Here is a 24,157-nt window from a genome sequence, read left to right on the forward strand (position 1 = left end):
ATGAGGAGCTCTGGGCCACCATGAGGACCTGCAGTCCATCATGAGGAGCTCTGGGCCACCATGAGGACCTGCAGTCCATCATGAGGAGCTCTGGGTCACCATGAGGACCTGCAGTCCATCATCGGGAGCTACAGGCCACCATGAGGACCTGCAGTCCATCATGAGAAGCTGCGGGCCGCCATGAGGGAGCTGCAGGCCAACATGAAGAGCTACAGGCCACCACAAGGCCTCCCCTCAGTCTCCTCCATGTAGAACAATCTAAGGGACCTCAGCCTCTCCTCACTCCTCTTGCCCTCCAGACCCTTCACTGTCTTCATAGCCCTGAATTTAAAACCAAAGGGCGCGTAGGGCCTGGCTCCAGTAGCCCATTTTTTGTCAAGTACATACTCATTTCATATTATTCTCGTAGATTTCAAACAAACATTCACCAGTTCAGTTTCATGGAATTGCAGGGGTTGGAAAGGACCTCGAGATCATTGAATCCAACCCCCCTCCCAAGGCAGGTTCCCTACAATAGGTTGCACAGATAGGTGTCCACATGGATGTTGAGTATCTCCATAGATGGAGACTCCACAGCCTCTCTGGGCAACCTGTTCCAGTGCTCCGTCACCCTTACCCTAAAGAAGTTCTTCCACATGTTAGTACAGAACTTCCTGTGTTCAAGTTTTAGGCCATTACTCCTTGTCCTGTCCTTCTACAGAGAAGAGCCTGGCCTCATCCATTTGCCTGCCCCTTCCCTTTAGAAATATATAAACATTGATCACATCCCCTCTCAGTCTTCTTCTCCTCGGGCTGAACAGACCCAGGTTACTCAGCCTCTCCTCATAGGGGAGATGCTCCAGGCCCTTTATCATCTTTGTGGCCCTCCTCTGGGCTCTCTCCAGGAGATCCCTGTCTTTTTTGAACTGGGGAGCCCAGAACTGGACAGGGTGGTCTAAACGTGGCCTCACCAGGGCAGAGTAGAGGGCAAGGGTCACCTCCCTCAATCTGCTGGCCACACTCTTCTTCTTGTTTTCATGGGAGGACTCATTTGCTCTGGGAGCTTGAAATCCTCTTTCTGAGTACATTTATATCCCATTCAAGCCTATTTGCTGTCCGGCAGTGTCTTTAAATCTCATTACATCTGGTTCCTCCTTGGTGTTTTGTTTTTTCAGTTCACAGTGTTAGATATGAGGTGAAGTGAGGTTCTACACCCTCAGCCTGGTTTTTTTTTTTTTTTTTCTGGCAAATTTCCCCATGTTTTTATTCTGGTTTCAGTGAATTTGTGAAATCTGTCGTTCTGTGGTTTATCTTTCAGTTAGTTTCAATAATCAGCACACTGTGCTACTGGAAGTGGCTTTAACCGGTGACATGGTATATTCCTTGTTCATTGTCAAAACCAAGACAAAAATAGTGATTTTTATATGGTCATTCAGTCACTGATTGAAACCATTGGCTGTCTTACTTGAAAACATCTACGTCCTGTTGCTAAAGCAGTCTGTAGTCCATGTGTGGGAATGCACTTTTCTACGATTGCTAAAAGTTCTGTACATCATTAGATAGAAGCCTTTAGAGTACTATCAATGCCTAGTGATACTGGGGGAAGGAAGGTGGATATTTTTAGTTACAACCTATTGAAGGTTTTCACACCAGAAGAGCGTATCTAACCCATAACTGATTTTAAAGTGTGCTCTCAGTGATGCAGAATGCCATCTGATGACCACATTTTTGTCTCACCTGGATAAATCCATGTCTTTCAGTGCTTGGATTTAATTCAGCTTCTCGGTCTTGCACTACAGATGTTCTTAGGAAATGGCAAAGAACCTCATTCTAGTTCTGCATTTCCTGGGGTTTTTTGGTCTTGGTAGCATGTGAAGACCCCACAGGCTGTTGCTTCTGTCTGTGTAGAAAGCAAAGAAGGGTTTGAAGGGAGAGCGTTAAGGAAAGTGTCTCCTGCTTCTTGGGTTGCCTTGTTATCTGGACAAGCCAGGTAGACGTGATGGTGAAGCTAGACACCTCTGCAGCAGCCGCTCTCTATTCTGGACTTTGTTTCCAGAGAACTGACATCTGGAGGGCAGCAAATTCAGTTCTCTCCAGAAGTCTCTGTATATTTCTGTCACTTAACCTCACCAGCTCCTTGGCCCTGACAGATCCCAGAGAGTCCTGTCTGTCCTATTCCTTTCGCTTTCCTACTGTGTGCTCCCTGCCTTCCTTCTCGTGCCTGGGGCAACAAGTTTGTGCTGGTGTCCTGGATGTAGGCAATTTCAGTTAAAGTTTGAGGAAATCTTTGCTGCTGGAAGGGGCCATAATTCGGTGTGTGGAGGTGGGAAATGGGAAGAAGAGACTTCTGGATTGCACAGCCGCAGTTCTGAGCTTGCACATATAGAGGGGAGGAGAGGAAGAGCCACTGGGCAAGACTGGTGGCTTTTCCAGAATCACACATCGATTTCCATCAATGCAGTAAAGCCAAGTGTCTCTCCAGGGTGTTCTAGATGTGCCATTCCTGTGACTGCATGCTTCATTGGGATTGCCCTCGATCTCCCAGCAGCTGTACAGAATACACCCCAAAGGGAGCTGTGTGGTAGAGCTGGGCTGTGACAGAACGCCATCCCTGTTTCCTTACCCAGTCCTGTCCCGCTGCTCAGTTTGCTTTATGGTGGACATCTCATTCCAGTCTGTTCATTACAGGCAAACTGACTCTTGGTCTTGAGATAGAGTTCAGGACTGAGCTGTGAAAAATGGCTATATTGCAGCGTTGGTCCCTTTGAGGCACGGATACCAGGCTTACGTAAACACATGAGCAGATGCATGCAGATAAAGTCTACGCTCTCGTGCATGTTCTCTGAAGTAGTCGTCCTTTTCTCTTTGAAATGTTTGTGGCATTCTCCCTGCCTGTGCTGATGTGTAACTCGTGTCCATTCTGCTTCCAGCTGACACTGACTATCGTGCGGCAGACGGGGGGGCTGGGCATCAGCATCGCAGGGGGCAAGGGCTCCACCCCCTATAAGGGTGACGACGAGGTAAGACTCTGGACTGCGTCATTATGGAAGCACCTACTATCAGGGACTGCTTCTCTGTAGCTGTATGTTGGATGTCCACACGTAGGAGCTCTGCGATCGGGATGGGATTTTGCAGAGCAGTGTGGGAGCAGCCAGCCCTTGACCTGCCCCGTTGCAGGGTGTAAAGGACCAACAAAAAGCAGTTCCTGGCTTTCTGGGGTCTGCTCAGTCTGTCTCACCCCTGGGCTGGAGTGCAGAGGCACCTTTGTCTCTGGAGCACAAGTGCTCGAGCCGTCGTGCTACTGACCAGCAGCAGCAATGAGAACAGCAGTTTCTCTCCCACCTGTCTTTGTGTACAGGATTCCAAAGGAGAAAAGTACGGGGTTGGCTTAAGCAAGTGTGATGGCATCAGCTGTGTTGTTCTCACCGTACTGGAAAAGGATTCATGCTTTTCCCTTTTCCCTTCTGCCTCCTGTGGGGTAGCCATGGAATGGAATATCTTTTTCCCTTTCCACCATTTCCTGATTGGGGTGATGTGAGTGCCTTGTCCCCGCATCCAGGGTATGGGGTTGGCAAGGAATTTCCCCTTTCCTATAAGGAGGATGGAGTGGACTGCTCTCCTTCCATATTTTACAGGGTTGAGGAATGGACTCCACCTCCTTTAACGCACTTTCTTTTTTTCCAGGGCATCTTTATTTCCCGTGTCTCAGAAGAGGGACCTGCAGCTCGTGCAGGGGTTCGTGTTGGGGACAAGCTTCTGGAGGTAAGAACCGAGCTGCTGTGAGGACAGAAATGTTTTTAATGAGCGGAGAGTGGAAGGAAAGGTGTGGGTTGATGCTTATGTCCGTTACGCTCGCCTGGAGGCCATATCAAGTATCAGGAGCTGCGCAAGAAGAAAACAAAATCCTCCTGGCTCCAAGCGTAGGTTGTTTAATCAGCATTACCCTTAATCTTTTGCTTCTTTATAAGGACAGAAATTGCTCCTGCATTCGCTCTCCCCAAATGAAGCGTCGCGTAAGCGAGGGTGGTGAGGCACTGGAACGGGTTGCCCGGTTGTGTGGTGTGGCCCCGTCCCTGGAGACTTTCAAGGCAAAGCCGGATCAGGCCCTGGGCAACCTGATCTAGCTGTGGTGTCCTTGTTCATTGCAGGGGACCTTTCAAGGTCCCTTCCAACTCTGAGGATTCTGTAGTTCTGTAACTCAGGAAGAAACGCTCATGAGCGTGTCCGCGTGCCCAGCAGGCTGAGCAGCCAGCCTCTATGTACCGCCCCTTTCTACTTTGTTGTATAGGGTAAAAGCGAACCTCGTAATATAAATCTTAACCTCTAGCCAGCCAAATACCTCTCTCCAGATTATTTGAGGCGTGATTAATCATACGAGATCGAGATCCACTTGAGGAAAGATGTATTGCGTTACGCAGGGAATAGATGTCATTACAGTGTTGGATAGAGACCAGAGGAGCAAGTGGTCTGGATTTGGAGCGCCGTGTCGGTGAGAGCTGATGCGGTGTCCCTGGGTGCCTTGTGCCCTCCCACTTCTGCAGTCTAACCTGGGCAGCAGGGATCGACCTGACTAGATGTTCCATTCTTTTTCACCAGTCAACCTGGCACTCACTGTGGGAGAAGTCAAGGAACCATATATTATGTAATTAGAAGTTTTCTTTTGCTTTGTAAGAAAGACTTGATTCTGGCATTTCGAAAGCTACCTTGTTTGATTCTGCAGCTGTAAGATTGTTTGGGTAACTCCATGAAGTTTAAGCCCCAAAAGGAACGTCCATGTGATCATCTAGTCTGGTTTCTTGTATATTCCAGGGTCTTCAGTGCCACCCTGCATCCTTGCGCTGCGTGCATTGTATTGCGTTTTGCAGCAGAAAAAGGAGAGTCAGCTCTTGAGGATTTTGAGAGAGGAATGGATATTCCTTTTTTCAGCAGTTAAATTCATGGCACCGTGTGATCTCATGGAAGATAGATACCTTTTCAGTTAAAGATTTGGGAAAAGACTCTGTTGGTTCTAAGTTACCTTCCCACAATGTCCGTTCATCCGTGCCTCCTGCAAAATCAGATACACCCTCACAATATTACTCTCATTCTTTCTAAAATACTGCTACATCTGCTAGTCAGATATGGCTGAGGCATGTCAGGCTTAAGTTCTGTTCTCACTGGCTTTGAGTGGTAAGGAAAATCTCTTCCCCTCTAGAGGAAGGGGCCGTGATGGAACAAAAGATCTTAAGTGCCCTGAAGTAGGAGAGATTAGATTTGAATTAGATTTGGGATCATAGAATTGTAGAATATCCTGAGTTGAGGGGATCCGTAAGGATCACTGAGTCCAACTCCTGGCTCCGCACCGGACCACCAGTCCTTCAAGTCCTGTGTTCAAGTCATTGATGAGGAGTTCAAAGAGAACAGGCCCTAAGATGGAGCCCTGCAGGACCCCACCAGGGGCTGAACGCCAGCCTGATGGATCCCCGCTGACTACAGCTCTTTGAGCCCAACCCGTCTTTGAGCCCAGTTGTTCACCCACTGCATTATGGATTTAGGCAGCACGTGCACGAGGGAAGCTTCCTTGCAGGGCAGCGGGTGATGTCTGCGTCCCAGTGGGGACAGGGTGACTTTTCAGAGCTTTGCAGGGGATCACAGAATCACGGAATGGTTTGAGTTGGAAGCGACCTTTAAAGGCCGTCTGGCTCAACTCCCCTGCAATCCATAGGGGCACCCGCAGCTAGATCAGGGCGCTCAGGGCCTGGTCCAGCATGGTGACGGACTGTGCTTGTGTTGGGGAGCGGGGAAGGCCGGAGCTATCCGGAAGGACTCCCCGTGAAGGGAAGGGTTGTGCCTGGCTCTCTCCATCCCCAGGTGAACGGCGTGTCCTTGCACTGCGCGGAGCACCACGTGGCAGTGGAAGCGCTGCGTGGGTCGGGGAGCTCTGTCTCCATGACAGTCCTGCGGGAGCGGATGGTGGAGCCGGAGAACGCCATCACCGTCACTCCGCTTCGCCCCGAGGATGACTACAGCCCACGAGAGAGGAGAGGAGGCCTCCGCTTCCCGGAGCGACCCGAGGGGGCACCTCCCACCGAGAGATTCTCCACCTGCTTGATGCGCAATGAGAAGGGTCTGGGCTTCAGCATCGCTGGTGGCAAAGGCTCCACGCCGTACCGGGCTGGTGACACGGTCAGTGACGGTTCTTTGGGTAGGAAGGGGCTCCAGTCCCTGCATCTTGGCACTGCTTGAGGAGGCAGCACGGGGTCTTTTCCTTGCTTCAGGCAAGAGGCAGCGAGGTGTGGACTGGGGACTCTGAGCTGTCCTGGCTTGCTGAGAGACAGAGTCTGCTCTTAACTCAGGGAAAGGGAGAAGTTCAGAAGGAGGAGGGGCCGAGGCTTGCAATCGCTGCCAGTGACATTTAATCCTGCTGCTGTCCTCTTGACATATGTTCTGGGCTCTTGGCCACATGAAGGCTATCCTGCAGGTGGCTCCGGAAGCAGAACGGGGTTTGCTGGAGCGAGGAACAAAGGGAAAGTGCCAGGGGAGAGTTCTGCAAAGGGGAATGGGCTGAGACCCGCCTGGTGTCGGGGAGCAAAGCCCTGGCTCGGGGAGGCACAGGAGTCTCTGACCTTTTTGATTGCATTTCAGGGGATTTTCATCTCACGGATTGCAGAGGGAGGCGCAGCCCATCGGGACGGGATCCTGCACGTAGGAGACCGGGTCATCTCGGTGAGTGTGGGTGTTCAGGGAACAGCAGGAGGGAATGGGAAGGGGCTGCCTGCACTTGGGGCAGCAGGCACAAGTACAGTTCCCTGCCCTGCCACAGCTGTTTTCCTGTCTTCAGTGCTAGATTTTGGGGTCCTTTTTTTCAGCTCCTCGAAGGGAAGGGATGTGCAGGGGCACAGCCTGCAGAGAGCAGGGCGGCAGTGGTCAGCACTGGCTGAAGGAGAGGGAGCTGGGCAGGGCACACTGGAGTGCTTCCCCTGCTTTCATTTCCACCTCTGGCCCCAACTCCCCTCCTGTTTGTGCTGTAATACGGATCTCACTGCTGCCTCTAACCTCAGTCTTTCTGCCTAATGTGTCTCTGGCTCCCCGCCTGCGGGGGAGAGCCTGCTGAGCCTCCTGACCCTTCTCCCAAGCTCGCATGCTGCCTTCAGGTGAAAGCTCCTGCCTCTTGGTGCTGATGGTGGGTTTCTGATCCAGCTGTTGTGGTAAGAGCATGTGTTACCACAGAGCTGGTGTGGGTAAACACTGATACAGCCTCGTCAGTGCTGGCTTCTGTCTGCTCTATCCCTAGGCTGGGGGCTGTGTTGTATTTGCTCTGGAGCAAAGTTGTAGTTTAGCTTTGGCCTAGATCTGACAGTCATATCCTGCCAGGAGACCTGAACTGGTACAACACCTCTCCTTGTTTCCCAGTGCTCCTCTCTCCTCCCAAAACCAAGCCTCGGTTGTTTTCAGACAGAATCGTGGAGTCATGGAATGGTTTGGGTTGGAAGGGACCTTAATGACCATCCAGTTCCAGCCCCTGTGCTGTGGGCAGGGACACACATATCCAGCCTGGCCTTGAACACATCTAACACTTCTGGACAACCTGCTCCAGTGCCTCACCACCCACCTAGTGAAGAATTTCCTATTGTCTCATCTAAATCTCCCTTGTTTAGTTTAAAGCCATTACCCCTTGTCCTACTATTACACTTCCTGGTGAAGAGTCCCTCCCCGTAGCCCCACTTACTTTGGTTTTGCTCTTCTTCCGATGCTCCACTGACATGGAGGCATGACTGAGAGGCATGATTGCAGGCAAAAGCCCATTGCATGGTATTAATTGGCACTGCCTGCGGCAAGAAGGAATCACGAGATTTTGGAATGGAGTCAGAAGTCAAAACCTGTTGCATCCCTATATTCATATCCACGGGCATTTTCATTCACATCAGACCGTTCATGTAACGTCTGCACCTTCCAGCAAATGTCTGACTGCAGCAACCCCAGCAGGCATGCCTCCTGCTAACAGCTGCTCTTCTCCCTCTCCTTCCTGTGGGGTGCACTGCTAAATGTGATATCCACGTGCTGGCGGTGTTACATCCTGAGACCTCTCATATCTTCTCGGCAATGCTTGTCCTTGAGAGTTTCTGCTCGTCCTAAGAAATGCATGAGCAGCTCTGTAAATTTTACCCCATCTCTGGACAACTCTGCAGCAGGGTCAGGCCCCTGGAGCTGCCCTGGACGTTGAGAGTACCCGTTCACCTTGAAACCGTGTCTACCTCACTGACATCCCTATTTATCACCGCTTTCCTGAAGCAGTGATTGCCCAGGTTTTTTTTGGAAGGCTTTTCAGGACACGGTGATTAACGAGATGGATTGTGCATGTTGCGTGTGTTCCCCTATGGGGATGGCAGGAGGGCTCTGGTTGGGATGCAGTCTCTAGGTCCAGCAGGCAGAAGCCTGCTTACCAAAGACACGGTCTCCTAGTCATGCCTCTGTTTCACTCTGCCAATGAATTTTTGTTTTCTTGCGGAAAGAAATACAGCACAGCTTCATGGTCTGTGCTCTGCACCATCCTGGGCTTCTCTGCAGGGAAAGGTCAGGAAAACTCCTTTTATTTTCTTCAGGGAGCTCTGAGTACACGAGTTGAAGAGCCCAGCCTAGGTCTCCCTTCCAAGTTAACACCCCACAAAGCTGACCAGTGACTGATTACTAACTCTTCAGCCTTCTTCATGTTCTAATGCCTCCTATGAGTCGCACCCTGACACAGCTTTTGGTGGTGGAAGACGTGGGGCAGAAAGCATATGGGGCAGGGAGGTAACAGTGGAGTGTTTGAACATTGCTTGAGAATTGTAGGATGATCAGGGTTGGAAAAGATCATTAAGATCATCAAGTCCATCCATCAGAGCTAGCAGGGAGATTCAGGACTGGGAGCAGTGGCTAAGGGCAGCTGGTTTTTTGGAGGTAGGTCTGGAAATAAACAGAAGAACGCTTATCTGGGAGAGACTGAGGGCACGAGTGGCACCAGGTGATGCACGAGAGTCCTAATGAGCAATTAATGCAGAAAACTCTGTCAAGGGTTAGATGGGACATGCTGTGAGTCAAGGACATCTTGTGTCCTCATCCGTTGGCATCTGGGGAAATACCACTGTCTGCCTGTGGTCCAACCACTCTCATCTTATCAGTGGTGGGGAAAAATAAAAAAAGCCATAAAATGTCCCCAGTTGGAATGTATCCATGAGGATCATGGAGTCCAACTCCTGGCTCCACGCAGAACCACCCCAAAATCAGGCCATAATGTTACCTTTTGAGCAGTTTGTTTAATGATCCATCCGTGAGCACCTTGAGCCTCGTCTCTGTTATCTGCTCTTCATTAGGTTTTATCCATCTGCATGTTCTTTATCTTCCCTGCTTATTGCCTTGTCTTCTGTGCTGACGAGCCCTTACCTGGGTACTTCTGCTTCCTTCCCGGAGCCCCTTCCAGCGTGATAACGTGCAGGCTGACATCTTCACCTCCTTGCTGGTCCTCAGTGGCTGGTGCCAAGGACGTACTTTGGGGGCAGATGTCTGAGTGTAAGAGGAGAGGCTGCGGGGATGGGAGATTCCTGGCTGCGTCACAACTAGGAGCTGCCTCACCTCCCTGTTCCTGGGGCAGGCAGGGGATGGCTCTGTGAGCAGGCAGTGCTGCTGGGAGCCCCGGGTAGAGTGACAGAACCCCTGCTGTGGTCAGAACCCTCAGTGCCGTGGGCAGAGGAGCACAGCTGGCTGTGGATGGGATGGGCAGGTGGGTTGAATATTGGTAGTGCTGGTGAGGTTTCTGGACAGAGCCTCCTCAGACAGCGTGCAGCCAACTTTGCCCAGAAACCGTTTTTTTTGGAAGGAGCCTGGGTGCAGTTACAATAATTCTGGGGGTTAGACAGTGAGGAAGCGGGCTACAAAATCCAGCTGCTGTGACTGTTGAAAGTCATGGTGTTATTTCATAGGCTGATCGTATGCCGTCTGAGCAGCTGCTGTTTTCACGTCTTTGTTTTGGCAAGTTTTTTCAGGACTTTTTTAGTGTTTAAAGTTAATGTTTCCGTGGCACATTTGGTCCGTTTGGCAGTGTTCTAGCTTAGCTCTCCTCTCAGTTGAATGTTCCTTGTATTCTCGTGGAGAATAGTCGCATCCTTTCTGGTCCCTTCTAGTCAGGCTGCTTTACGTCTTCTTTTGGTGGGCAAGGCTGTTCCTGTGCTTGCCCTGCAAGCTTTTCTTTGTACATTTTGTTAACTTGTGTTAGATGCTCTTATTTCCTTAGTGTAAAGAGTGAGAATAGTGCACAGTTTTTCAGCTGAGGTCTGTCCATTGCTCTGCAAATGACGTTGCTGCTTCCCTCTGTACTGCAAGTACCCGTTTGTCCAAAGCGTTTCTCTCTTTCACTGATACCACAGCAAGATTGGAGAGCACATTGCATTATGTCTTCTTGTCTGAAAGAGTTCTGCTTTTCCTTTTGTGTCTGCCAGACGCCTGCTGTTGGCTGACTGAATCTCGTTCTCAGTGCTTCCAAATGTTTTTATGCCTGTAGGCCACGTTTTATGACTTAGAACTGGGACCACCCTCCCATGATTGCCATAATGTTGCCCAGTGTGGGTAGACGGCAGCCCGGTAGCTCACAGCAGGTCCCACTGCACATCAGGTTGTGCCCTTCAGCTCTTTGCTGCCTCTGTCCAGGCTTGGAGAGTGATTGATATGGGCAAATGCCCGAGCGCAGAGGCAGCTGATGGCATGGCACATTGGTGTGCCATGACATCACTTCTGGGAATGGCTGCTTTGCCTTCTTCCTGTATTAAGGTCTTTGGACCCATTCCTCTAATGCAAGCATTTGGGCTTCTTTTTCCGTGACCTGGTAGGAAAGCTAGAATGCAGAGCCAAAAAGGAGTGGTAGATATTCTCTTGGTCGTGAATATGCAAATGATCTTAGCAATAGCTAATGTGGCAGTAGCTAGCTTTGCAGCATCCAGGAGGTGGTGCATCATCATTGGTCTCCGTTGTCCCCTGGAGCATCACTGGTGCTGCTAGAGCTTGGAGGTGTGCAGGGAAGGTGAGAGGGGCTGGTGAGCTGTCTGCAAAGAGGGCTGCGGTCCGCCAGGAACGAGAAGTTGCCCGGGTCCCTTTGCAAGGTAGGAAGGAGCGTTCTAAGTTGCAGGCTTTGAGAGGGGCAGGGCGTCAGCGTGGGTCTCAGGGTGCTGAGAATCTATGTTTGAAATGCCAGGTGTGCTCAGGTGATGGTCTGACACTGAGTTTGCGGGTTGTTCTAGATCAATGGGGTAGACATGACAGAAGCCAGGCATGATCAGGCCGTAGCGCTGCTTACCGCATCCTCCCCCACCATCGTCCTGCTGGTAGAGAGAGAGGGTGCAGAGCAGCCCAGCGAGGGAGACGCTCCTGGCGCGCCGTGGGTGCGCATGCACTCCCCACCGCCGCCCCCCAGCCATGGGGAGAGCCCAGCAGAGGAGATGCCTTCGCTGCAAAGGAACCAGCTCTCTAAAGGCCTGGAGGATCAGTATCCCATTGAGGTGAGCCGTTGGAACAGGGGATGGTACTGGGTAATAGGTAGTGGTAATTGGGTAACGGGTGTATGGTTTGGGGTGTCTTTTGTTTGGAAGCACGGTCGCAGGATGAGGGCTGGGTGGGTTGCTGGAGTATGGAGAAGTAATGGGGAACCCTCTTGTTCTGTGGGAACTTGTCTTGTGCTCCCTTCACACAGAGCATCCCTGACTCCCCGCTTTGTGGTGTTTGTGGTCCTTCCTGTGATATTCTTCAATCTCCGTGACTCTGCTTCTTGTTCCTTCCAGGAAATTCACCTCGTCAAAGCAGGCGGTCCTCTGGGGCTCAGCATCGTAGGAGGCAGCGACCATTCGAGTCACCCCTTTGGGATTCATGAACCAGGGGTTTTCATTTCAAAGGTAATGCCCAGCAGTGAGCATTCTGGAATTATTAACCCCATTTTTAATTCCATTCTGGAATTAACCCCAGCATTACTGGGGTTAAGATGAAGGATTTTGATGCAAGAGTCTGAAAAGTATAGGTTAAAAAGAAATAAAGGGGATGAGGAGGATGAATGCATGCATATGTAAAGGACTAATTTCTATTAAATATACCTCTGCTGTTTTAGAAATCTAAACAATTTAATAATAACCTGCAGAGTTTGCTCCTGCTGCTCTGTTTGGGGAGAGTAAGCTTTTCAAGTTGCTGAGCTTCTGTTCTAATGAATCCTGGAAAGATGCAGGCATTCCAGAAAATCAGTCATTATTCAGAAGGTATCCATGGGATGGACATGTAAGGGAAACAGAAGACTCTCCTGCATCCAGGCCAGTGTCCTTCAACCTCACATTCTCTTTCCAGTGGTGACACCGACCTTATCTTATTAGACCTTATTCACTTATCCACTCATCTTATTCAGAGACAGTGCAAAAGCCACTCATTGCAGCCCTTTTCCATGAAAGCCAGCCACATTCATTAGATCAGAGTTGTTGGAGAGGATACCCCTGCCCAGTCCTCGTTGCATCCATGCATCTCTCTCCCCTTGGACATGCTGATTCTGTCTCCTCCATGGCTGCAAGTCCCAGGACATCTTTACCTGTTCGTGAGGAAGCGGGCTTGGATCTGCTCTAAACCCACGTCCCAGAGGTTCCTCTGTGCATCCCATTCTTGTACTGCTGATTTGGTAATCAGGAGCCCTGTATTTAGCCTGTTCACCACCTTCACATTGCTGGGACCCTCGTTCATATTCCTCCTCCAGCTTTCAGTCCAAAATCAAGAGTTGTGGCCTTTGTTTCTCCTTACGAGGTGCTGCTTCATTCTCTCGTTATTTTAGTTGCCTTTCTCTGAACCTTCTCTGATTCCACTGTGGCCTTCTTAAAATGTGGGATGAGAGGATCGTTTCAGTTGTAAGGAACCTCTAGAGGTCATTTGATCTCAGAATCAGCTTACACTTCGGAGTGTCATGAATCCCAGAATCCCAGAACCATCGGGGTTGAAAGGGACCTCTGAAGCTCACCCAGTCCAACCTCCCCCTCTAAATGTTCCCCAGAGCAGGCTGCACAGGAAAGCATCCGGATGGGTTTGAATACCTCCAGGAAAGGAGACTCCCCCCCCTCTCTGTGAGCAGCTTGTGCCAGGGCTGTGCCACCCTCACAGTGCAGAAGTTCTTCCTCATGTTCAGGTGGAACTCCCTGGGCTCCAGTTTGTGCCTGGTGCCCCTTGTTCCATCACTGGGACACCACTGGACAGAGCCCAGCCCCATTCTCCTGACCCCCACCCTTCAGATATTGCTCAGCACTGATCAGATCCCCTCTTAACCTCCTCTCCTCCAGGGGAATGGCCCCAGGGCTCTCAGCCTTTCCCTATCAGGAGATGCTTCAAGCCCCCATCACCTCTGCAGCCCTGTGCTGGACTCTCTACTCCAGTTCCCTGTCTGCTTGGAACTGGGGAGCCCAGCACTGGGTGCAGTGGTCCAGATGTGGCCTCCCCAGGGTAGAGTGGAGGGGAGGAGAAACTCCCTCACCCTGCTGGCCACGCTCTGTGCATTGCCCCCAGAGTCCCAGCTTTGTGCCATCAGCAAACTTCCTGCGGGTGGGCTCTATCCATTATCTTTGTACCTTTGAGGAGAGCCCGGCCTCTGCTTTCTTTCCACCAGCGTGTTGGATATTTGAAGATAGCAACAAGATCCTTCAGCTTTCTGATCTCAAGAACAAAAGGCAATACCAGATCTCTGCCTCTCCTTGTGCAGTGTATGCTCCACACCATGTTTAGTCTTCTTGGCCCTCCGCTCGTTCCAGTTTGCCAGTGTCTGTCTTATACCCCAGATGCAAGTGCTCATTAGTGGGAAATAATCACTTCCCTCAACTTCCAGGTTACTCTCTTGTAATACAGCCCTGTGTGTACCCTGCAGTACTGCAGTGGTACTCTGCTCTCTTAGCTTAGGTCTCTGCAAGGACACGCTGATGTCCTGTTCATTTTCCCTGACACTGTGCAGTATATTCTCTTCCTCCTGTAGCTTCTCCACCTGATAGCTTAGCACCGTGTCAGAGGCCATGCTGAACCGCAGACAGATCATAGAATCATAGAATTAGCTAGGTTGGAAAAGACCTACAAGATCACCTAGTCCAACCATCCACCTACCAACAATAACCCCACTAAACCATGTCTCTCAACACAACATCTAAACGTTTCTTGAACACCTCCAGGGACGGTGACTCCACCACCTCCCTGGGCAGCCCATTCCAGTGGCTGACCACTCTTTCAGAAAAGCAGTATTTCCTAATGTCCAGATGACATCAGTGATCTTCCCATGTCCACTGCCATCACAGCAGGCCACCAGGCTGGTCAGGCAGGACCTGCCTTTGATGAAGCCACGCTCGTTGTCCCCTATCACCTCTCTCTCTTCCATTTGCTCATCTGACATCAATCACAGCAAAGTTACAGCAAACTGACGTAGGAATTAGATTAAAATAATCATATGAGAACATAGGAAGACACTGAATGGCATTTTAGAGCAACTCTGACTTCATTCGTTGTTTTCTGTGAGTGAAGCAGCTTGGTATTTGTGATTTTTCTGGTGATAGCATCCAAGTACTGCACAGCTGGTCCCTTGCTCCCTGTCCTGCAGAGGATGGGGGAAGAAAACGAGATGGAGAAGAACTTGCAAGTTTTTGAGATTAGAAGCAGTTCAATGGAGGAAAAGCAAAGGCCGTGCGCACAAGCAAAAGGAAAAAAAGAAAATACTCTCTGCTTCCCATCAGCAAGCAATCTGCAGCACCTCATGGGAAGCCAGGCCTCAGTACTGATTGCTCCAGAAAGTCAGCACGATGTAATTGCAGTGCAGACCGTACTGAAAGGGCTGAAAACGGGGTGGCATTTTTCAAGCAGGAGCCATCAGTAGAGTGTCAGTGCGTTGGAAGGGTTTCCAGACAGCTTCTACAAGGATTTGTACCAGACCTGGTGCCGTTCGGCGTTAGCAACGTTGTGGAAGTAAACCCAAAAATCGCAGCCAAGAAAGTGTACACGAAAAGATCGTAATTCGTAATGAGGAGGAAACAGTAATGGTCATCACTTTTTCGTCTTCAGAGGAATGCACTTCAAGGTAACCAAGCAGGATGTTTTGCATCTAGAAGTGGTCAGCGTTGCCCAGTTCCCCCTTTACGGTATTTCTTCTCGAATTTTTCTAGAAAGCAGTGGCTTTGAAAATTGCGAGAGCATCGCAGTAAATGAACTGCAGTCACCCAGGTAATTAACGGTCAGCCAGGTAACGAACAGTTATCCAAGCGATACTTGGACGTGTAATAAGGGACAGCGAGGATGGAATTTTCCTTTTTATGGAGGCTTTTCTGGAAGTCATCAACGCATCAGTGCACCGAGAAGCTTCTACACAGATGAATTAACTCTTGGGAACTTCAGTTGCAGAGAGAAAGTCAAAATGGCCTCGGAGGATGTTGGACACCATAAACATTGGCCCTTCAACTTTCTGCTGCCGAAGCTGCAGCACTTACTTGCTGTTCATCACGGGAGTGGCCACAGGCTTTGTCAGCGTCTCTCCAAGGGAAAACAGAATTTCCTTCTCTGGTTGTAACGTGAACGATCTTTTTCAGGTCATTCCCCGTGGCTTGGCGTCTCGCAGTGGGCTCCGGGTGGGGGACAGGATCCTGGAGGTGAACGGCATCGACCTGCGCCATGCTACCCACCAGGAAGCAGTGAACGCCCTGCTCTCCAACACGCAGGAGCTGACCGTGTTAGTAAGGCGAGACCCACCACCGCCTGGCATGCAGGTAGGTCCCGAGTAGGAATTGCGCTTTCTTCTTTACGGATGGCTCAACTCTGAGGGCATTTTCTAGTCTTGCTGGAGGTCCGGGTCTGTGATACAACTGAACTTCTCTTTGAACTTTCTGGATCAGTTTTTCAGTCTGGAGAAGAGGAGGCTCAGGGGGGACCTCATGGCTCTCCATAACTCCTGAAGGGAGGTTGTGGGGAGCTGGGGGTCGGCCTCTTCTCTCTTGTAACAGTGACAGGACAAGGGGAAACGGCCTCAAGTTGCACCAGGGGAGATTTAGGCTGGACGTTAGGAAACACTACTTTTCTGAAAGAGTGGTCAGGCGCTGGAATGGGCTGCCCAGGGAGGTGGTTGAGTCACCGTCCCTGGAGCTGTTCAAGAAACGTTTAGATCTAGCGTTGAGAGACATGGTTTAGTGGGGTTATTGGTGGTAGGTGGATGGTTGGACTGGATGATCTTGGAGGTCTTTTCCAACCTAGCTAATTCTATGGTTCTATGATCCAGAGGAGGGCCACAAAGACAATCAAAGGGCTGGAGCACCTCTCCTGTGAAGAGAGGCTGAGGGCTGGGGTTGTTCAGTCTGGAGGAGAGAAGGCTCTGGGAAGACCTCACTGCAGACAGCCAGAACCTAAAAGGGGCCTACAAGAAAACTGGGAGGGACTCTGTCTTAGGAAGAAAGGGTGAGGGAACTGGGCTTGTTCAGCTTGGAGAAGAGAAGGCTCCGGGGAGACCTCATTGTGGCCTTCCAGCACTTGAAGGGAGCGAATGAACAGGAGGGGGAACGATTGTTTCCAAGGGTGGATAGCGATAGGAGAAGGGGGAATGGTTTTAAACTGAGACAGGGGAGGTTTAGGTTGGATATTATGAGGAAGTTTTTCACTCAGAGGGTGGTGACGCACTGGAACAGGTTGCCCAAGGAGGTTGTGGATGCCCCGTCCCTGGAGGCATTCCAGGCCAGGCTGGACGTGGCTCTGGGCAGCTTGATCTGCTGGTTGGCGACCCTGCACTCAGCAGGGGTTTGAAATGAGGTGATCATTGAGGTCCTTTTCAAACCAGGCCATCCTATGATTCTGTCGTGGATTGTAGTGATCAGACATGGGGTGATGATTTCAAACTAAAAGAGAGGAGACTTGATTACCTATAAGGAAGAAGTTCTTTCCTCAGAAGGTGCTGAGGCCCTAGTGCAGGCTGCCCAGAGTGAGCGGGTGCCCCGTTCCTGGAGGTGCTCAAGGCCAGGTTAGATGGGGCTCTGGGCAGCCTGGTGTAGTGGAAGGCGTCCCTGCCCACAGCAAGGGGGACTGGATGATCTTTAAGGTCTATTCCAACCCAAACTGTTCTGTGATTCTCTTGTGATTCTGCCACAAGAGAATCACAGAACCTCAAGAGATCACCGAGTCCAAGCCCCCTGCTAAAGCAGGATCCCTAAAATAGGTCGCAGAGTCTACTGTCCTGTAAGTTCATATCCAGTTGAGGACTGCAGGGAGTTTCTTGCCGTGCCAGTGATGATATTGTGATCAGAACTGGGTGTGCTCACATTTCATGAAGACCAGAGGTAGGAAGTAGACAGAAATACAGAGCCATGTGAAAAAGAATCAACTGCCAAATGAGTGAAACATCCAAGTCAGGGCCCTGTCAGGATTTTTAGAGTATGGCCATCTGCTGAAAGCTTTTCCTCCACAATTCCAGTCTGATCTTAAGCCAGAAACAAGGAGATCTTTCTGTATTTTCAGGAAATATGCATTGAAAAGGCTCCAGGAGAAAAGCTGGGCATCAGCATCCGGGGTGGAGCCAAAGGTCACGCTGGGAATCCGTTTGATCCTACCGATGAAGGCATCTTCATTTCTAAGGTACCAGACCACAAATTCTGCCCCTTGATTGCATGCAAGCACTGCTAGGAAGAAAGATGATCCCCGAGAGGATTTGTTTCGTGTGCTCTCTGCATTTTTCACTGGGTGCACTGATTCTCTTTTCGTTTTCTCCATCCACGGAAGCATGTGAATGCGCTGCCTTTCATATTCCCTCCTTTACGACAGCTGTAACATTTCTTCTTTCATTTCCTTTGCTTGGCTTTTTTTTTTTTTTGCTGTGCAATTTTTGGTCCTTTTTCCATGACGTGAACCCGTGTTTCTTTCTTTTTCCCCTCAGTTCCTGTTGCTGGCCCACTTGCTTGTGGCCTTCCTACCCAATCAGAGATGCATGTGCCTTCGTCACTGAACACATTACGAGCTCCTCGCTGCATCTCCTGTGCTGTGCCCCATGCGTGTTCCCTTTTCCTTTGTGTGCATCCTCATTTGTCATGTCACTTTTCCCCAGGAGGGAACACACACGTTTCAACAAAACGCTATGTGTGAGCTGGTGCTTTTCCTGACCCTTACCAAAAAGCATTGCAGCTTCTTTGCTATCAGTCCAGAGGGCATAGTGGTGAACAGTGCAGTTTCACATCTCTTGCTTGCTTGGAATGTTCACGTTAATGTCACTGTTTCCTTCTCTAGCTGCTGTGTTAAGAGCAGAAACGCTGCCCTTGCTCTGAAGAGTCTTAATCCTTGCTGAATGGTGGACTCTTCCTATCTGCCAGTTAATCATTTGTAATAATGAGCTGCTGCCCAGGGAGGTGGTGGAGTCACCAACCCTGGGGGTGTTGAGGAACCATGAGAAGTGGCACTTGGGAACGTGGTTTAGGGGGCACGGGGGGGCGGGTTGGGGTGTGGACTTGGTGATCAGAGCGATCTTTTCCCAATTCAGTGACTCTGTGATTCTGTATTGTCACACTGCAGAGGAAAGGCAAGTTCTTCAGGGGTCCTTGGCGGTCTGAGGGCTGACCGCAGGGTTGTGGTTATAATTAGAGACTCGCTATTAATTAAGCAAGGAGTTAACAGCCAGCATAGCTTATTATCACCATTTCTAGCACTTAGTGCAGCTAACAGTTGCACAGCATCATGAGAAGTCTCAGATACACGGGCTTGTCTGTCAGCTGGACAGACCCTTTGTAGGTCAGGGCTAATTCCTGTCCATCAGCATGCGATACGATCATCACCTGGACTCAGGTTTTAGGTAAAAGAACACGAGGCACCACTCAGTGCTCAGAGGAGGCAGCAGCGGAGGCATCCCAGGCCACAGGGAATCACAGCTTGTGCCGTCCAGCAGCAGTTCTGCTCTGAGTCCCACTTAGGTCTTGAGAGCACCACTGCCCTTTAGCACCCTGACAGCGGGGGTCCCCACCCCCTGGGGCCAGAGAGAGGGAGGGGGAGGGGGGCAGGGGTGTACACAAGCAGCCGCTGACGTGCTGTGGATGTTCACTTTATCTTGGTTGTGCCAAGCATGCTGCCAGGGGTAGGGAGCAAGGGGTACAGGGTGCAGCTGCTTTGACAGCATCACTTCAGCTTCGCCTCTCAGCTCCCCAGAGCAGCGTGTTCTTCCTGGCTGACTGATTTTGCCTCTGTATCTCTGCTAGCTGAGAGATGGAGCATTGACTTTTTCCTCTTTCCTCTTTTTTGGGTGTCTGATTACTGCATTCTTTCCGTCTTCCTTAGTTGATGCTTTTGTTGGATCTCTTAATTAATTTTTTTTTTTTTCTTGAAGTTGTAACCTGGCTCTTCTTTCTTAAAACCTTGAAGTGTTACAAGTCGAATGCAATGAGAAGCCTTGACTGTATCCACAGTTTGAAGGTCATGATCTGTTGCAGTGGGAAAAGCGTAGTGTCCCTTGGTGACATATGAATAATGCAGATGACTCTTAGCAGGATGTAGGCACGCATGACTATTTTCCCTCCTTAAAACCTAAAATGAGATTGCACGCAGCCTTTCCTTCTCCTCTTCTCCAAAGTACTTTTGTAAAATAATAAGCCAAATAAACCCTCGTGCCTTTGCTGTTTTTTTTTCCCCCTCTCCCCGCACTGTGTACTGTGCATTGTCTTTGTCTTAGAACAGAATCATTAAGGTTGGAAGAGACCTCTAAGATCTTCTCCTGCTCTGCGTGCCTCCCTGCTGCCCTGACAACCAGCCCTGCATGTCCTTGCATCTCCCCCACCCAGCGACCTGTCTGGTGCCCCTGTGCTGTCCTTGTTCTCTTGGCATAAATCTGCAGGCTGTGCAGAGGATCCTCCACATTTCCATACTCTTTTTGCAAAGCCTCTATGTAGGGCTGGCCATAATTCATGTTGGTTCTTTGGTTTGAGTCAGGGCGTTTGAATTAAAGCCATTATCTGGCTTGTGTTCCCAGCAACATCTGCTTGTGTACCCTGTATACCAAGGCCTGCATTAGAGCAGGCTTGGCCATGCATGCATCCCATTTTGTTACAAGGTTTTAGTTTCCCATTAGAAGAAGTAAGGACCATTGAGTGTTCTGTTCCTTTTCCCAAGGCGCTTTAAGTTGAATCCTCTATTTCTGCGCAGCCCCTGGTAGCATCTTCTCCTAAATCCACTGTTCAGTTTCTTTTTCACTTTCCCAGCTTGCGTATTTCTCATTTTTTCCATGTTTCTTTTGTATTCCTTCTTCCTGATGTGGTCCTCATGCTCTCTGACCTCTTTACTCCTTGAGTAAAGCCACGATTCCACCCATTGTCTACAGGTGAGCTCCTCTGGGGCTGCAGCCCGGGATGGCCGCCTCAAGGTGGGAATGCGGATCCTGGAGGTGAACCATCAGAGTTTGCTGGGAATGACACACACAGAAGCAGTGCAGATACTCCGAAGCGTGGGCGATGCTCTCCTGGTGCTGGTGTGTGATGGCTTCGATCCCAAGGCTGCAGCTGCCATTGAGGTGAGGAGGGAGGTGCGAGGAGCCCTGCGGAGACCAGCATCGTAAGGAACCCGCCACGTCGCTGTGCTGCATAGAAATGTGGTTTTCAAACGAGTTTTCTGCAGTGTACTTTTACCCATTTTTTCTTGTACTGAGGTTATATTTAAAGTAAATTTTCTTTCTGTCTGTTGGTGTTCACCTTTCCCCCCCAGGGAAACACCCACCGTAATCCTGTGCCTTCTCAGTTTTCTTTTTTTAAGGCTCAGCTTTTTTTTTTTATCCTTTGCTAGAACATATACCCAGTCCTTGGTAATCTTACCCCCTTTCTGTACTGTTTTCATTTGAATTCCTCTTCCCTCGCCTTCGATTTCCTTTTGTAACTGACAGCTGAAGTGAGGTTTTGAGTTGTGAAGCAGTTCTGTCTTGTCTAGGAGCATCTTAGTGCTCTGTACCTGGTAGCCCAGGAATCTTGTACGGCATACTATGAGCTTCTACCATGTTTTGTTGTGTTTTTTGCTTCGTAGATGTCTCCTGGAATTATTGCAAACCCTTTTGCTGCTGGTATCGGACGCAAGAATAGCCTGGAAAGTATCTCATCTATTGACCGGGATCTAAGCCCTGAAGAACTGGAGGTCCTGCAAAAGGTGGGTGTTCTGGCTACGGCTGGGAGAATGGTGTGGAATGGAACACTTCTGAAAATCTCCAGTATTTCCCTTGGTGTGTGGAACCTGCAGCATAACGAGTAGCAGATCTTGGGATCAGCAGCTCCCAGCTCGTGTACCAGGGTTACACCAGGACGTGGCTCTGAAATCTGCCCGAGGTTGCCACGCTCCACGCAGGGAGAGAGCACTGGGTGAAGTGGCTCTAACTTTGGTCTCTCCTAGGAGATGGAAATGGTGAGAGAAGCAGCTCAGTGGGAGAGAGAAGAAGTGGAGAAAGTGGTGAGAGATGTTTCACGTGGTGGAATTTGTTCTTGACAGCAGTTCTGCCGAGGCTGCAAGCCCTGAGGAGAATGGCACAGATTATACCTCTACCTGACTGTGATTGCTGTGGGGGCTGTGGGCCTGCTCTCTCCATAGTGCTCCTCTCGGTTCCTGTAGTTGCTTTTTGGCTTTGGCATACCTTCCCACGTGCCTCTTTGGTGGTACTTCCCTGTTATTTGTGCACTTTGTTACCCGCTGGGAATTTCTGGCTAAGGTTTTCTCAGAGCAGCAACTTTGAGGAGCGTGGCCCGTTGGCTTGGGAGTCCCACGTTCAGTCAGTTCCGTCTGTACAGCACCCCACGATCTGACAGCTTTCATGAGCGAAGATGAGAACACGCAGCTCAAAGCTCGAGGAATCGGCCCCATGGATCAATCAGGAGTTTGTGCTCCCCAGTTTCCATGGCCGTTGTTCTGACTGGGCACGAGAACTTTGTCCCTGAAGGAGCTGGGTTTTCCAGTTTGAAGTCTTAAAGCTGTAATTTATTCAGTCAGATCCTTTTAGAAAAGGAGGGAGAATTGAATTCCTTAGCGTTGTCCATCGTCAGTCTGCTCTCCTGGCAAATAAGGACGTGTACATTTGGTGTTTCTCCAGGTTTCCAGTTTAGATCCATTTATCTTTCTAGGTTCTCTCTGTTGTTCAGTCCCTCGGCTGAATAGACTCTACCTGCCCCTTTTTTTAACTTTTTTTTCTCACATTTCCTATCTCACGAGTGTGCAGTTACATTGGCAATTCTGGATGGAGATAATCCTTCTGGTTCAGATAACACTTGAAATTTTACCTTTTTTTTGGAAAAAAAGAAACAACAAAAAACCAACCAGTAATGGCACAGACTGTAACAGAACAGACCAGGGAACGACAGAATGGCCCTGTGATCTTTCAGGCACGTCGTACGTAATCACTAAATGTGCTTACATGTCTTTTGGATTGGCATAATCCTGCTCTGCCTTTTAATCCGTGACTGCTTTGAGCTGTGCAGGAACGCTTTATAGAAGACTGAGGTAGGGACAGAGAGTTGTGACGACACGTTGTGTATTCCCATGGGAAGCTTTGCTTCTCCTTCGATGGCCTGAAGGTTGGTCAGACCAGCGGCAGCGTGTGCAAGGGTAGGACAACAGCTGTCTGTCTCTCTGCAAAGTGTTCTGATGGTGGTTAAGACCCTCACTTAGATGGGAAGTCTTCCAGTGCAGTAGCCAAGTTAGATCAGGTTTAGATTTTTCTTAGAGAATTTCTGGAAGGAACCAGGAGTGGTGTGCTGTGGTTTCAGAAAACCTGTTCTTATTTTACTGTATTGCTGTTACAGCACAGAGTATTCCTACCAGTTTTAAGTCAGTAGCACGTGGATCTGGAATCTCTCTCATTAGCCTCCAGATATTATGGATCATTATCAGCATTTCTAAAAGCTCTGGATGAACCAAGAGCAAGTCCTGCTCCGCAGCCACGTGGCTCTATCTGAACAGGCTGCGTTTGTTCTGTCTTAGGTAGATAAAGGCTTTTCCAGTATTTATGCTGAGATTACTTACAAATCCCACCAGAAACTGCCAAAAAAACCCCAACCGACCAAAAAAAATCAGCACCAAAAAACGCAGCAGCTTTTATAATCAGGTGGTAACCTTGGCTCTCTCTCATTTTTAAATGCTATTGTAATTGCTTTTTGTGGAAAATTTGAACTTGAAGTTTTATACACGTGGTTTATTCGACAGAAAAAAAATGATCAGTAAGTAGGCATTCAGCTGTCAGTGATGTTTCAAAATAGCAGCGGGCATGCTGGGTCACAAACCATTGCTCTTCCTGGACGATGAGCAATACACGGGCATCGTGGTTCATCTTTCTTGGAAGTTTTATTTTTGAAAGATTTTGAGCACTGTTGTGAGGTTGCAGTGAAGTGTATTTAGGGACTTCTGCAGTCAGTATTCCCATATGCTGCCCTTTCTCTCACCTGGTGTGCCCAGTATAAATACAGCGTTGTCTGTCCAACCTCTGAAGAGCTCAGGGTTGTGTCTGTGGCCTGGTGATCCCCTCCAGAATTGCCTCTGCCTTCAAGACTTGATGATTTTTGGTGCCCGTTCCATTGGGACGCCAGCAGGAGGGTGCTCCAGGCTCCTCTGACATCTCATGATCCGAGCCCTGAGAATAAAGGTGTTTTTCTGCTCCTGCCATTTAATGCGACCTGGACACTGAGATTCTGTTTCTAACACCATTTCTGATGATTAAATCTGAATGTATAGCATCGATGGCACCAGCACCACATAGCAGCCATTGGAACGCTACAGCAGCTTCCCACTCCCAATGCCAAGCCCTCAGTAGCACTTGTTATCATTTTTGGACCTGGCCTATTGTTCTACACTGGACCTTTGTTTCACGTTGTTTTGCACAGAAGTGGCAGAGATCACAGTGAGGTTGTAAGCTGAAGAAATAGGAAGAATGTCGATTCTGCCATATTCACCATTGTTCCCATAGAAGTTTTCAGGAACCACGGTTGCACTCTGCACGCATCTTCCGAGTTTGGTTCTTTGGTCGTTCAGATTTCTAAGAGCAATATTAGTAACTCCAAATCTCCACGGGCCGATTCATGGCACGTCTCTCTATCTCAGCTCAGTGGCCACAGTTATTTTTGTAACCTTACTGCAGAGCTTCCCCAGGTGGCTCAGATGTTGCAGGAGATGGGCTTCCAGCATTGCCCAGCTCCATCGGTGCTCCTGT

The 24,157-nt window shown here is 49.6% G+C and overlaps 1 protein-coding gene across 22 annotated transcripts in view; it reads left to right on the forward strand.

The window, feature by feature from the left end:
* SCRIB (scribbled planar cell polarity protein) overlaps nt 1-24,157 on the forward strand; it is a 102,656-nt gene that overhangs the window by 42,835 nt on the left and 35,664 nt on the right. For 13 of the 22 annotated variants that reach the window (XM_021382802.1, XM_021382780.1, XM_021382784.1 and 10 more), the window contains 11 exons: nt 2,910-2,999; nt 3,664-3,741; nt 5,830-6,144; nt 6,604-6,684; nt 11,229-11,486; nt 11,766-11,876; nt 15,561-15,737; nt 17,470-17,586; nt 20,306-20,494; nt 20,998-21,117; nt 21,358-21,414. In XM_021382802.1, coding sequence (XP_021238477.1) covers nt 2,910-2,999; nt 3,664-3,741; nt 5,830-6,144; nt 6,604-6,684; nt 11,229-11,486; nt 11,766-11,876; nt 15,561-15,737; nt 17,470-17,586; nt 20,306-20,494; nt 20,998-21,117; nt 21,358-21,414 — 1,593 coding nt within the window. The remainder of the gene's footprint in view (nt 1-2,909; nt 3,000-3,663; nt 3,742-5,829; nt 6,145-6,603; nt 6,685-11,228; nt 11,487-11,765; nt 11,877-15,560; nt 15,738-17,469; nt 17,587-20,305; nt 20,495-20,997; nt 21,118-21,357; nt 21,415-24,157) is intronic. The other 9 variants (XM_021382781.1, XM_021382785.1, XM_021382791.1 and 6 more) reach the window with 2 other exon arrangements.

This window comes from Numida meleagris, unplaced genomic scaffold (assembly GCF_002078875.1).
Source record: "Numida meleagris isolate 19003 breed g44 Domestic line unplaced genomic scaffold, NumMel1.0 unplaced_Scaffold290, whole genome shotgun sequence".
Classification (NCBI taxonomy): Eukaryota; Metazoa; Chordata; class Aves; order Galliformes; family Numididae; genus Numida; species Numida meleagris.